At 39.4% G+C, this 13,570-nt stretch overlaps 1 protein-coding gene across 1 annotated transcript in view; it reads left to right on the top strand.

Moving 5' to 3' along the window:
• RTN1 (reticulon 1) overlaps positions 1–7,091 on the top strand; it is a 238,216-nt gene extending 231,125 nt beyond the window's left edge. The window contains exon 9 of the mRNA XM_022570448.3: positions 6,291–7,091. Coding sequence (XP_022426156.3) covers positions 6,291–6,333 — 43 coding nt within the window. The 3' untranslated portion in view covers positions 6,334–7,091. The remainder of the gene's footprint in view (positions 1–6,290) is intronic.
• Positions 7,092–13,570: the final 6,479 nt, after the last annotated feature.

The following is a 13,570-nucleotide window of genomic DNA, read 5'->3' as shown; positions in this document are numbered from 1 at the left end:
CAAGAGATTTCTGTGCATTAATTTTGTATCCTGCAGCGTTACCACATTCATTGATTAGCTCTAGTAGTTTTCTCGTGGCATCTTTAGGATTATCTATGTATAGTATCGTGTCATCTGCACACAGTGACAGTTTTACTTCTTCTTTCCAATTGGTATTCCTTTTATTTCTTTTTCCTGTCTGATTGCCATGGCTAGGACTTCCAAAACCATGTTGAATAATAGTGGCAGGAATGCACATCCTTGTCTTGTTCCTGATCTTAGAGGAAATACTTACAGTTTTTCACCATTGAGAATGATGTTTGCTGTGGGTTTGTCATATGGCCTTTATTATGATGAGGTAGGTTCCCTCTATGCCCCCTTTCTGGAGAGTTTTTATCATAAATGGGTGTTGAATTTTGTCAAAAGCTTTTTCTGCATCTATTGAGATGATCATATGGTTTTTATTCTTCAATTTGTTAATATGGTATATCACATTGATTGATTTGCATATATTGAAGAATCCTTGCATCCCTGGGTAAATCCCACTTGATCATGGTGTATGATCATTTTAATGTGTATTGGATTCTGTTTGCTAGTATTCTGTTGAGGATTTTTGCATCTATATTCATCAGTAATATTGCTCTGTAATTTTCTTTTTTTTGCAGTATCTTTGTCTGGTTTTGGTATCAGGGTGATGGTGGCCTCATAGAATGAATTTGGGAGTGTTTCTCCCTCTGCAGTTTTTTTGGAGAGTTTGAGAAGGATAGGTGTTAGCTCTTCTCTAAAAGTTTGATAGAATTCACCTGTGAAGCCATCTGGTCCTGGATGTCTGTTTGTTGTAAGATTTTTAATCACAGTTTCAATTTCATTCCTTGTGATTGGTCTGTTCATATTTTTTATTTATTCCTGGTTCAGTCTTAGAAGGTTATACCTTTCTAAGAATTTGTCCACTTCTTCCAGGTTGTGCATTTTATTGGCCTAGAGTTGCTTGTAGTAGTCTCTTAGGATGGTTTGTATTTCTGTGGTGTCCATTGTAACTTCTCCTTTTTGTTTCTAGTTTTATTGACTCGAGTCCTCTCCCTCTTTTTCTTGGTGAATCTGGCTAAAGGTTTATCAATTTTGTTTATCTTCTCAAAGAACCAGCTTTTAGTTTTATTGATCTTTGCTATTGTTTTCTTTGTTTCTATTTCATTTATTTCTGCTCTGATCTTTACGATTTCTTTCCTTCTGCTAACTTTGGGTTTTGTTTGTTCTGTGTTCTCTAGTTCCTTTAGGTGTAAGGTTAGTTTGTTTATTTGAGATGTTTCTTGTTTCTTGAGGTAGGATTGTATTGCTATAAACTTCCCTCTTAGAACTGCTTTTTCTGCATCCCGTAGGTTTTGGATCATCGTGTTTTCGTTGTCATTTGTCTCTAGGTATTTTTTGATTTCCTCTTTGATTTCTTCAGTGATCTCTTGGTTATTTAGTAATGTATTGTTTAGCCTCCATGTGTTTATGTTTTTTACGTTTTTTTCCTTGTAATTGATTTTTAATCTCATAGCATTGTGGTCGGAAAAGATGCTTGATATGATTCCATTTTTCTTAAATTTACCAAGGCTTGATTTGTGACCCTAGATGTGATCTATCCTGGAGAATGTCCTTTGTGCACTTGAGAAGAAAGTGTAATCTGCTGTTTTGGGGTGGAATGTCCTATAAATGTCAATTAAATCTCTCTGGTTTGTTGTATCATTTAAAGCTTGTGTTTAATTTTCTGTCTGGATGATCTCTCCGTTGGTGTAACTGAGGTGTTAAAGTCCCCCACTGGTATTGTGTTACTGTTGATTTACTCATTTATAGCTGTTAGCAGTTGCCCTATGTATTGAGGTGCTCCTTTGTTGGGTGCATATATATTTATAATTGTTACATCTTCTTCTTGGATTGATTCCTTGATCATTATGTAGTGTCCTCCTTGTCTCTTGTAACATTCTTTATTTTAAAGTCTATTTTATCTGATATGAGTAGTGTTTCTCCAGCTTTCTTTTGATTTCCATTTGCATGGAATATCTTTTTCTATCCCCTCACTTTCAGTCTGTATGTTTCCCCAGGTCTGAAGTGGGTCTCTTGTAGACAGCATATATATGGGTCTTGTTCTTGTATCTATTCAGTGAGTCTGTGTCTTTTGGTTGGAGCATTTAATCCATTCAGCTTTAAGGTAATTATCGATATGTATGTGCCTATGACCATTTTCGTAATTGTTTTGGGTTTGGTTTTTTTTTTAAATGTTGGGGGTAGGAGTTTATTAATTAATTAATTAATTTTTCCTGTGTTGCATCTTTCGTTTCTGTGTGAGGGCTTTCTCTAGTTGTGGCAAGTGGGGGCCACTCTTCATTGCGGTGCGCGGGCCTCTCACCATCGTGGCCTCTCTTGTTGGGGAGCACAGGCTCTAGACACGCAGGCTCAGTAGTTGTGGCTTACGGGCCCAGTTGCTCCGCGGCATGTGGGATCCTCCCAGACCAGGGCTCGAACTCGTGTCCCCTGCATTGGCAGGCAGATTCTCAACCACTGCGCCACCAGAGAGGCCCCTTGGGTTTGTTTTTGTAGCTCCTTTTCTCCTCTTGTGTTTCCCACTTAGAGAAGTTCCTTTAGCGTTTGTTGTAGAGCTGGTTTGGTAGTGCTGAATTCTCTTAGCTTTTGCTTGTCTGTAAAGCTTTTGATTTCTCTACTGAATGTGAATGTGATCCTTGCCAGGTAATCTTGGTTATAGGTTCTTCCCTTTCATCACTTTAAATACATTGTGCCACTCCTTTCTGGCTTGTAGAGTTTCTGCTGAGAAATCAGCTGTTAACCTTATGGGAGTTTCTCTGTATGTTGTCATTTTTCCCTTGTTGCTTTTAATAATTTTTCTTTGTCTTTCATTTTTGTCAGTTTGATTACTATGTGTCTTGCCGTGTTTCTCCTTGGGTTTATCCTGTATGGGACTCTCTGCGCTTCCTGGACTTGGGTGGCTATTTCCTTTCCCATGTTAGGGAAGTTTTTGACTATAATCTCTTCAAATATTTTCTCTGGTCCTTTCTCTCTCTCTTCTTCTGGGACCCCTATAATGCGAATGTTGTTGCGTTTAATGTTGTCCCAGAGGTCTCTTAGGTTGTCTTTATTTCTTTTCATTCTTTTTTCTATATTCTGTTGCATGGCAGTGAATTTCACCATTCTGTCGTCCAGGTCACTTATCCGTTCTTCTGCCCCAGTTATTCTGCTATTGATTCCTTCTAGTGTATTTTTCATTTCAGTTATTGTATTGTTCATCTCTGTTTGTTTGTTCTTTAATTCTTCTAGGTCTTTATTAAACATTTCTTGCATCCTCTCGATCTTTGCCTCCATTCTTTTTCTGAGGTCCTGTATCATCTTCACTATCATTATTCTGAATTCTTTTTCTGGAAGGTTGCCTATCTCCATTTCATTTAGTTGTTTTTCTGGGGTTTTATCTTGTTCCTTCATCTGGTAAAAACTCCTCTACCTTTTCATTTTTGTCTATCTTTCTGTGAATGTGGTTTTCCTTCCACAGGCTGCAGAATTGTAGTTCTTCTTGCTTCTGCTGTCCACCCTCTGGTGGAGAGGCTATCTAAGAGGCTTGTGCAAGCTTCCTGATGGGAGGGACTGGTGGTGGGTAGAGCTCTATATCTTAAACTTTTGAGAAGACAGACCTAAGATGTCTCTGTTGGAATGTTTCGCACTCTCTGCTGCATTATCAGTTTCTGCCTGTACATGCTTATTTCCACAACCATAATTTCTCCAGTCTTCTGTCCTTGATATCTCTTTCATCTCTCCCCACCTCACTTCTATCAGGCCTTCACCCTGAGCACCGAAGTTGCTCTTTGTCAGGGACCCAGTGACTTCCATATTGCCATATCTTGCAGTCATCACTCCATCCTCATCCCTCTCAATCTCTCAGATACTCTTCATCACTACTGCTATCTTTGTTAAACACTAGTCTTGACTAGTGACACTGCTCGAGCCTCAGCTGCTTTCTCCCAGTGTCTTCTCTTGGCTCCTCCTTCTCTGGTTCACCTTTCATCCAGTCCTGTGGCCTCAAAGGTTATCTCTATGTCAAGGACTCCAAAACGTGTATCTCCACAAGTTTAGGTTTTTTAAAAGTCATCTTTACAAATATAGAATGGGAGGAGAGGGAGGTGAGGATGATATAGGGTACAACAGTACTATGTATAAAAAAAATACCTGGAGGGTTTTAATTGGTTAACTGTTCATAGCTAAGTATGAGTCAGTGATGTGCTTGAGACATTTTTTTAAAAATCAGTGCAAGTCTAGATGTTATGAATAGATGTATAAAGTCTTAATAAAGTCTAAATTTACTGAGGGACTTCCCTGGTGGTCCAGTGGTAAAGAATCCGCCTTACAATGCAGGGGATGCAGGTTCGATCCCTGGTCAGGGAACTAAGATCCCACATGCCACAGGGCAACTAAGTCCACGCCCCTCAACTGGAGAGCCTGTGTGCCACAAACTACAGAGCCCCACGCGCCCTGGAGCCTACATGCCAAAACTAGAGAGCAGCGTGCGTGGTGCAAGAAAAGATACTGCATGCCTTAACGAAGATCCCGCATGCTGCAACTAAGACCTGATGCAGCCAAAAATAAATAAAAATAAATAAATAAATAATAAAAGTAAATCTAAAAAAGAAAGGTTTACTGAGAGCCAGGTCTATTCATCTGCTTATCTGATGTTTTCTCTTGAATGTCCCAAAGATGTTTCAGATTCAACGTGGCCAAACAGATCTTGCAATTTCAGCCCAGAATTTATTTTTCCTTCAGTCTTCACCATCTTGGTAAATGGCATTATCATTCACCTGGTTGCTCAGGCCAAAAATCAAAGAATCTTCCTTGATTATTCTCTTGTCTTTCCCTTGCCTGCACATGCAATCCATCAACATGACAGGTGGGCTCTGTCAGCTCCATCTCCACACTAGATCCCCAGAGTGTTCACTTCACTCCATTTCCAATGCTCCAGTTCTATAACACCCAGGCCATTGCCATCTGGCACCTGGACTGCTATAGTTTCCCCCCATCCGTTATTTCTCTCACCTCTGTTTCCCCAGTTTTTTCACATAACCACCATCATGATCTTCTTTGGTCACATCATTCCTCTGCCTAAAATTCATCAGTGGCTTCCCATCCACAGAATAGAATCTAAATTCCTTACCACTGCCCACAAGTTCCAACACTGTTGGGTTACCACCTGCCTCTCAGGCCCCCCCTGCTCGCTCCCCAAGCACACTGTTCTCCACTCTCCTTGCCTCCTAAGCTTGTCCTCACTTTGTGGCCTCTGCACTCCCTACTTCCTCTTCCTGAAACACTTCACACCCAGATGTTTGCCTGGTGGCCCCTTTGGGCATCTGTTTCTTACATAAGTGGATTTAAAGTAGGCATCTCCCACCTTATCACTGCTGCCCCCTCACTGCCTATCATTCCATCTTGTTTGGGTTTTTTTTATAGCATTTTTCACCATATGTACTTCTCTTGTTTGTCTACTTGTTTGTTTATGGCTCCTCAACCCCTAGGAGAATGAAAGCTCCATGAGAGCAGGACCTTCTCCCTTCTGTTCACTGAATTCCAGCATGTAGAAGGGTACTAGGACAGAGGAAGGTCTCAGTCAGACTCTGCATGGGGAGCTCATAAAGCTTTGATTTAATGAAACAAAATGCTTCCAGTATAAACCTACCCTAAAATAATACTGTGAGAATCGCAGAATTTTAGGGGCATTGGAGATGTCTAATTTGTACCTAATAAATACTCTAGGGCCGGGAAAGCTCATTAGCTGGCCTATGTCACACAGCTAATTAGTAGAGAGCTGAAACTAGGATTCAGGTTTCTTAACTCTAGCTCTGGGCAGTTTATGCTGAGGGTGACCATACGTTTCTTTACCTGGAATCAGCCATGTTTATGCTTGTTGTCCTAGTGTAGTTAGTAACAGCACCCTCTTTCTCTCTCAGAAGTGTCCCAGATTGAGTGATAAATGGTCACCTAACTATATCACAGTTTCTATAATTCTGAAATAAATTGACCTCTTTGTCTACCTAAAAAGTTATAATTTAATAAAGGAATATGGCTTCCTTGGGTCATTCATTATCTAATTTATACTTTCTTCTTATTGCTGCGTAGAAATGTGTTTATAGACACTCATACATAAAAATTATAATATCTTTTGGAATATTAAGCGATTTGGTCACTTAGTTAATTAAAGCAACAACACATAATGATGTCATTAAATGATTTCATTAATAACACTTGTGATTTACCATCTTCTGATATTGTTTTTTTAGGATTCAGGCTAAAATCCCAGGCGCTAAAAGGCACACTGAGTAAATCAGTACCCCACCAGGGACTGGACACCAAGAGGAATGTCTGAAGTGGTAACAGCTCTGTCTTATATGTTACTATAAATTGATTGTTTCTCCCCCCCAGTATCATAATCTTAGAGACAAACTTTAAAACAGCTGTTTTTAGGCTGTTTCTGTACTCTTAGGGTATTTGAGTCACTTGTGTCAAGCACTAAAGCATAGAGAAAAGTGTATTAGATGTGGTTTTTAATTTTGTGTTGCTAAAAAAAAGTGCATGATGGTGAGAACCCAACTTATCTTTCCTTTGTCGGTGTTCTTCTCTCTGCAATGCTTCTGTAGCTTCTCATGTTCCCTGTGGCTAGGCCTTTCCTGCCCAGTGCACTGATGCAATAGTGGAAATCGCTTATACGTCCTTGGGTTGTTGCTTGGATTAATCTTTAATAACAATATATAGACTTGTAGATCGATGTTTAAGTGTTTTTCCAACACACACAACATAAAAATAAAAACAAGTCGACCGTACTTAGGATAATCAGTTTTGTATAAATTAAAATAATTAAATAAACAAATAAACCCAAAACAAACATGCAGTACTTTTGTTGTGTGAGACTGGTGGGCTGATTTACATGTATGGTAACTAAAAAGTACCAGCATGTTAACTTTATTACAATTTGTATTACTTTCTCTGTAGTTCCTAATGGACTTAATTATGGACTCTGGATATTTGCACTTATGTACTTGATACTGAATGCATAAATAAATGTTACTAAATGTAGAAACTTCTCCCTCTCTTCTCATGATCTCACCAGAAAATGCAAAAGCTCTAAGAAATAAATCTCCTGTGAACGTGCTGGGAAGGCTGAGGCCAAGTGCTCACTTTACTACTGTGTCCAGGACCACATAGTCCAACTCCAAAGTATTATATGGCTCCTTTGGGTTATTAATAGAAATCACTGGAGACTGGTAAAACTGGAAAACACCCTTAATATTGTACTCTGTGGGGTTTATGCAGATAATTTAAATAGTTTTTTAAAAACTTGAAAGTTATATAAATCCTTTCATAAACTTCTTATAATAATATGCAACACAATATTGTCATAAAACAATTATAATTGCTATGAACTCACTGTTTTGGTAATTATTTATGGAGCACCTTCTGTGTGCCAAGCACTCAGAACAGGGCTGTGAATAAGAGAGAGAGTCATTCCTGCCCTCACCAAGCTAAGTCTTCTAAGGATTGTTCACTACTTTTTGCAGAAGTCCAATTGCCTATGTTATTTCACTGTTAAAGTCAAAAGTCAAAGATGATGAGGTAGAAGTGGATGAAAGTAATAGCAATAGGAGAAATAAAAATTAGAGAAAAAAGGATACTTACTTAAAAAAAGCTGCCTTTGACCAGTTTTGGACTTGGATTCAATAAGTACTCATGGAGTTACCCTTCTGTACAAAGTATTGTGATGACAACATAGCTAACTAACTGGACACTGTGCCAACAGCCAAGACTGGGGGTGATGGGAGATGGCTATGTGGAAATGCTCACTAAGTAAAAGGCAGCATGAAATAAGAGCTGCAGTGTAAGACTAGAGCAACAGAGAAGGATTCTCAGAGGTGGACTTTGGGGCCGGGTTCTGATTTGGCTTTTTCCAGAGGGAGAAGGTTCATCCCAGTGTGAAGAAAGAACATGGACTAAGGTGCTAAGACATGGAGGCGCATGGCATATGCAGAGAACAGTGAGTAGTACGCTGAATTGTGCTGTAAAGTGCTTGGGTGGGAATGTGGTGCCAGGCAAGGCTGAAAGGGTGGGTTGAACCACACTAAAAAGAAACTTGAATGTTAAGGATTTTGTGCTCTGTTTTTTAGATCTCAGAGAGACGCATAGACACAATGAGGATGTATGTTACTGGAGCTTAGAAGAATATAGGAGATAATTGTGACATAACTAACAGCAGACAGGGGACAAATGAACGACAAGGCTTCTACTAAGGCAGCTGAGAATACAAAGGATATATTCATCTGTCCCTGATCCTCTGTATCAACCCAACATGCCTAGCACCCACTGTGCACAGAGGAGCCGCTAAGAGAGATGACATGGAGGGGGATGGGACTGGAGTTGGTGATTGACTACATGTGGGAGTTCAAGACCAAGGCTGACCCTGAGAGTGAGTGCCTCCTTAAATTCTGCACCCTAGGCAGCTTGCTCGCCTCACCCTAGCCCCAGCTCTGTCAAAGACTAGCTGATCAGGAGAGTGCAATACCATTTTTCAGGTTAGAAAGCCCAGAAGAGCTTGTCTGGGGAAGGAAGATAATAAGCTTGGTTTGGTGCTTGCTATTTTTTATGGTTACTAGGTTAGAAGAGAAGTGTGTGTGTGTGTGTGTGTGTGTGTGTGTGTTTCAGTGTACAACCTTTGAGATAAAGTTTCTTCTAAATGGCTTTATTGTGTCAAATTAACCTTCTACAAGGTCTGCATGTGCAGCATTTGCCTCCCTCCGGAGAGCCCAGAATTCCTTTCATACGCAGCTGCTCATTCAGAGGATCTAATGAGGAATTCTGTTTGCTAGCAGTGGTGAAGGAAGTTTCCTGAGGAAACTCCAGCCTGACAAAATGATAGGTATGGATGCAGAATTTTAACAGATGGAACACAGGGCACATATGATCCTGCTTTTACAGGAAGCATCAGTCAGAGTGATATTTGAGATGATGGAAATAATGTGAGGACCCAATTGCCCAGGTAAGAAGCAGACCAAGGATAGAGCCCTCAGGGACACAGAGTGAGTGGGGTTATCCTGAAACTAGTGAACAGTAGAAGATTCTTACAGCCTACACATGAGTTAAGCAAGCAGGGGGTGAGTAGGTGAAGAAGCTGTGGTATATTTTATGGATGATTTCAGGAAAAAGGGAGTAGGATAGTTGTATATTCCCTGCTCTTTCCCCACCTGTATCAGTTTCCTTCTATTGCCCTAACAAAGTACCAAAAACTGGATGACTCAAAATGACAGATAGGGAGGGTGGGAGAGAGACGCAAGAGGGAGGGGATATGGGGATGTACGTATACGTATAGCTGATTCACTTTGTTAAACAGCAGAAACTAACACAACATTGTAAAGCAATTATACTCCAATAAAGATGTTGAAAATATATATATTAAAAAAAAAGTTTTAAAAAAACGACAGAAATTTATTCTGGCACAGTTCTGGTGGTTAAAATCCAAAACCAAGGTGTTGGCAGGGCCGTGCTCTCTCTGGTAGTTCTAGGGGAGGATTCTTCCTTGCCTCTTCTAGCTTCTGGTGGTTGCCAGCAGTCCATGGCATTCCTTGGCTTGTAGATGCATCACTCCAGGCACAAAGCCATCTTCTCACTGTGTGTCTTCACATCATCTTCCCTCCGTGTACAAATTTTCCCTTTTCGTAAGGACACCAGTCATATGGATTAGGGCCCCCAATGACCTCATTTTGACTTGATTGGTCTGTAAAGATCCTGTTTCCAAATAAGCTCACATTCTGGGGTTTGGGACTTGAACATATCTTTTATTGGGGACACAGTTCAACTCATAGAACCCCCTGAGCCTCATGCTGGCCCTTACACCACTGTGAAGATTTTTCCTTCTGTGCAGAGCCCAGCTCTGTTTCCCCAGTTGTTTCTCACTGTAAGGAATTACTGCTGAGTAGTGGGACAGCTCCTCCTTTACCAAAGTGTACTTGAGTGTAGCCGAGTGTTGGGCCTTGCTTCACTATTATGGGGTTCCAGCAACTGCCACTTTGTCATTGTATAGGGCAGCTTCAGGCGTCCAAACTTTAGCACTCTCTTCTGAGTGTAGGGAGTGGGTGGGGCATACAGGAGACCCCACTGCAGTTTGGCATCAGCCAGTGTGGTTGTGGCTAAGGAGCAATAAACAAACTCTGTAGATCTAGGCAAAGGGTCATGTTCTCTTCACACTCCAACTTTCTTCTCTAGTGCTTTATATTGGCACCAGTCTCAAGCTCCACACTATAATTTTTTTTCTTTAAATTTTTTCTTTAGTTCAATACATTCAATATTACAGAATTAATTTAGCTGGCCACATTTTCTTTGATGAGTAAATTGAAATGAATTATTTTGTATCCTGTGTCCCAGTTGCCTTTTAAAATAATCCTGCTGGAATTAGTTCTCTCTGGTTGCTTCCCAATAGGCTAAAGGGAGTTTTGCAAGTAGAAGTGAAAGGACACTAAATGGCAACATGAGAATATAAAGTATGAAATTTGTTGGTAAAGTAGACTTTAAGTCAAAACTGTGTTTGGGGGACTTCCCTGGTGGTGCAGTGGTTAAGAATCCGCCTGCCAATGCAGGGGATACAGGTTTGATCCCTGGTCCAGGAAGATCCCACATGCTGCGGAGCAACTAAGCCCGTGCGCCACAACTACTGAGCCTGCACTCTAGAGCCCATGAGCTACAACTGCTGAGCCTGCGTGCCACAACTACTGAAGCCCGCATGCCTAGAGCCTGCACTGCACAACACGAGAAGCCTCTGCAATGAGAAGCCTGCGCACCACAATGAAGAGTAGCCCCCGCTTGCCACAAGTAGAGAAAGCCCATGTGCAGCAACAAAGACCCAACGCAGCCAAAAATAAAAATAAAATAAATAAATAAATTGATTTTTTAAAAAAACTGTGTTTGGAGACAAAGAAGGTATTACATAATGATATAAGGGTCAATTCAACAGGAAGATATAATGATTGTAAATATATACGCATCCAACTTTAGAACACCTAAGTATATAAAACAAATATTGACAAATCTGAATGAAGGAATTTACAGCAATACAATAATAGGAGGAGACTTCAACACCTCACATTCAATAATGGGTAGACATCCAGACAGAAAGATTGATAAAGAAACAGTGGACTTGAACAACACTAGAGATCAACTGGACCTAACAGACATATGCAACTTTTACCCAACAGCAGAGGAATACACATTCTTCTCAAGTGCACATAGAATATTCTCCATGATAGATCACATGTTAGGTCACAAAACAACTCTTAAAAAATTTAATGAAATAGAAATTATATCATGTACCTTTTGGACCACAATGGAATGAAGCTAGAAATCAGTAACAGAAAGAAAATGTGGAAAATTCATAAACACATGGAAATTAAATAATACAGTCTTGAACAACCACTGGATCAAAAGGGAATTTTAAAAATTTCTCATGAAATATGAAAACAAAAACACAAATTACCAAAACTTATGGGATGCAGCAAAGGCAGTACTAAGGAAAGTTTATGGTGATAAACACCTACATTAAAAAAGAAGATGTCAAATAAACAATGTAACTTTACACCCCAAGGAACTACAAAAGAACAAACTAAATCTAAAGTTAGAAGAAGGAAGGAAATAATAAAGATTGGAGCAGAAATAAGTCAAATAGAGAATAGAAAATCAATTTTTAAAAATCAACAGAACTGGGCTTCCCTGGTGGCACAGTGGTTGAGAGTCCGCCTGCCGATGCAGGGGACACGGGTTTGTGCCCCAGTCCGGGAGGATCCCACATGCCACGGAGCGGCTAGGCCCATGAGCCATGGCCGCTGGGCCTGCGCGTCCGGAGCCTGTGCTCTGCAACGGGAGAGACCACAACAGTGAGAGGCCCGTGTATCGCAAAAAAAAAAAAAAAAAAAATCATTATCAGCGGGGGAACAAAATAAAGGGCATCACATAAGCAACTGAATAAAGTTATTTAAAAAAATCAACAAAACTAAAAGTTTTTCATAAAATAAAACTGACAAATACTTATCTAGATAAAAAAGAAAAGAGAAAAGACATGAAATCAGAAATGAAAGAGACATTACAATAGAAGCTTCAGAAATAAAAAGGATCATAATAGGCTATTATGAACAATTATATGCACACCAATTGGATAACAAAGGAGAAATGGATAAATTTCTAGAAACACACAACCTACCAAGACTTTATCAAGAAGAAATAGAATGCCTAAACAGACCAATAACAAATAAGGAGATTGACGCAGTAATCAAAAACCCCCTAATAAAAAAAGCACAGGACCAGATGGCTTCATAGCTGAATTCTACTAAACATCCAAAGAATGAATACCAATCCTTGTTAAACTCTTCCAAAAAATAGAGGTAGAGAGAATAGTTTCAGACTCATTTTATGAGGCCAGCATTGCCCTGATATAAAAGCCAAAGACACAAAAAGAAAACTACAAGCTAATATCTCTGATTAACATAGATGTAGAAATCCTCTATAAAATACTAGCAAACTGAATTCAACAGCATCATCAAAAAGATTATACACCATGACCAAGTAGGATTTATCCCTGGGATACGAGTTTAGTTTAACATACTCAAATCAGTCAATGTGATACCCCACATTAACAGAATAAGAGATAAAAATCACATGAGCTTCTCAGATGCAGAGAAAGCATTTGACAAAGATCAACATCCATTCATGATAAAAATTCTCAACAAAATAGGTATAAAAGGAAATTTCTTCAACGTAATAAAGGCCGTTTATGAAAAGCCCACTGCTAACATCATAAGCAATGGCAAAAACTGAAACCTCTTCCTCTAAGATCTGATGCCCACTCTCACCACTTCTATTTAACATAGTACTGGAAGTACTAGCAAGAGCAATCACACAAGGAAAAGAAATAAAAGGAATCCAAAGCAAAATAGAAGAAATAAAATTATCTCTATTTGCAGATGACATGATCCTGTATGTAGAAAACCCTAAAGATTACACACACACACACACACACACACACACACACACTGTTAGAACTAAAAAACAAATACAGTAAAGTTGCAGGATACAAAGTCAACGTCCAAAAATTAGTTGCATTTCTTTACATCAACATTGATCTATCCAAAAAGGAAGTCAAGAAAACAATCCCATTTAAAATAGCATCAAAAAGAATAAAATACCTAGGAATAAATTTAACTAAGGAGGTGAAAGGTCTGTGCACAGAATACTATAAGACATTGATGAAAGAAATTGATGAAGACCCAAATAAATGGATACTCGTGTTCATGGATTAGAAGAATTGATATTGTTAAAATGTACATAATACCCAAAGTGATATACAGATTTAGTGCAATCCCTATCAAAATTCCAGTGGCATTTTTCACAGAAATAGAAAATGCAATGGAATCACAAACCCTGAATAGCTTAAGCAATCTTGAGAAAGAAGAACAGAGTTGGAGGTATCATGCTCCCTGATTTCAAACTATACTAGAAAGCTATGGTAATTAAAACAGTATGATACTGG

Source organism: Delphinapterus leucas, chromosome 2 (genome assembly GCF_059928025.1).
Source record: "Delphinapterus leucas isolate spDelLeu-1000000601 "Yukka" chromosome 2, BTC_Dleu_Yukka2, whole genome shotgun sequence".
Taxonomy (NCBI): Eukaryota; Metazoa; Chordata; class Mammalia; order Artiodactyla; family Monodontidae; genus Delphinapterus; species Delphinapterus leucas.
Note: the sequence above shows the minus strand (reverse complement) of the source record. Positions and strands in the feature narration are given on the sequence as shown.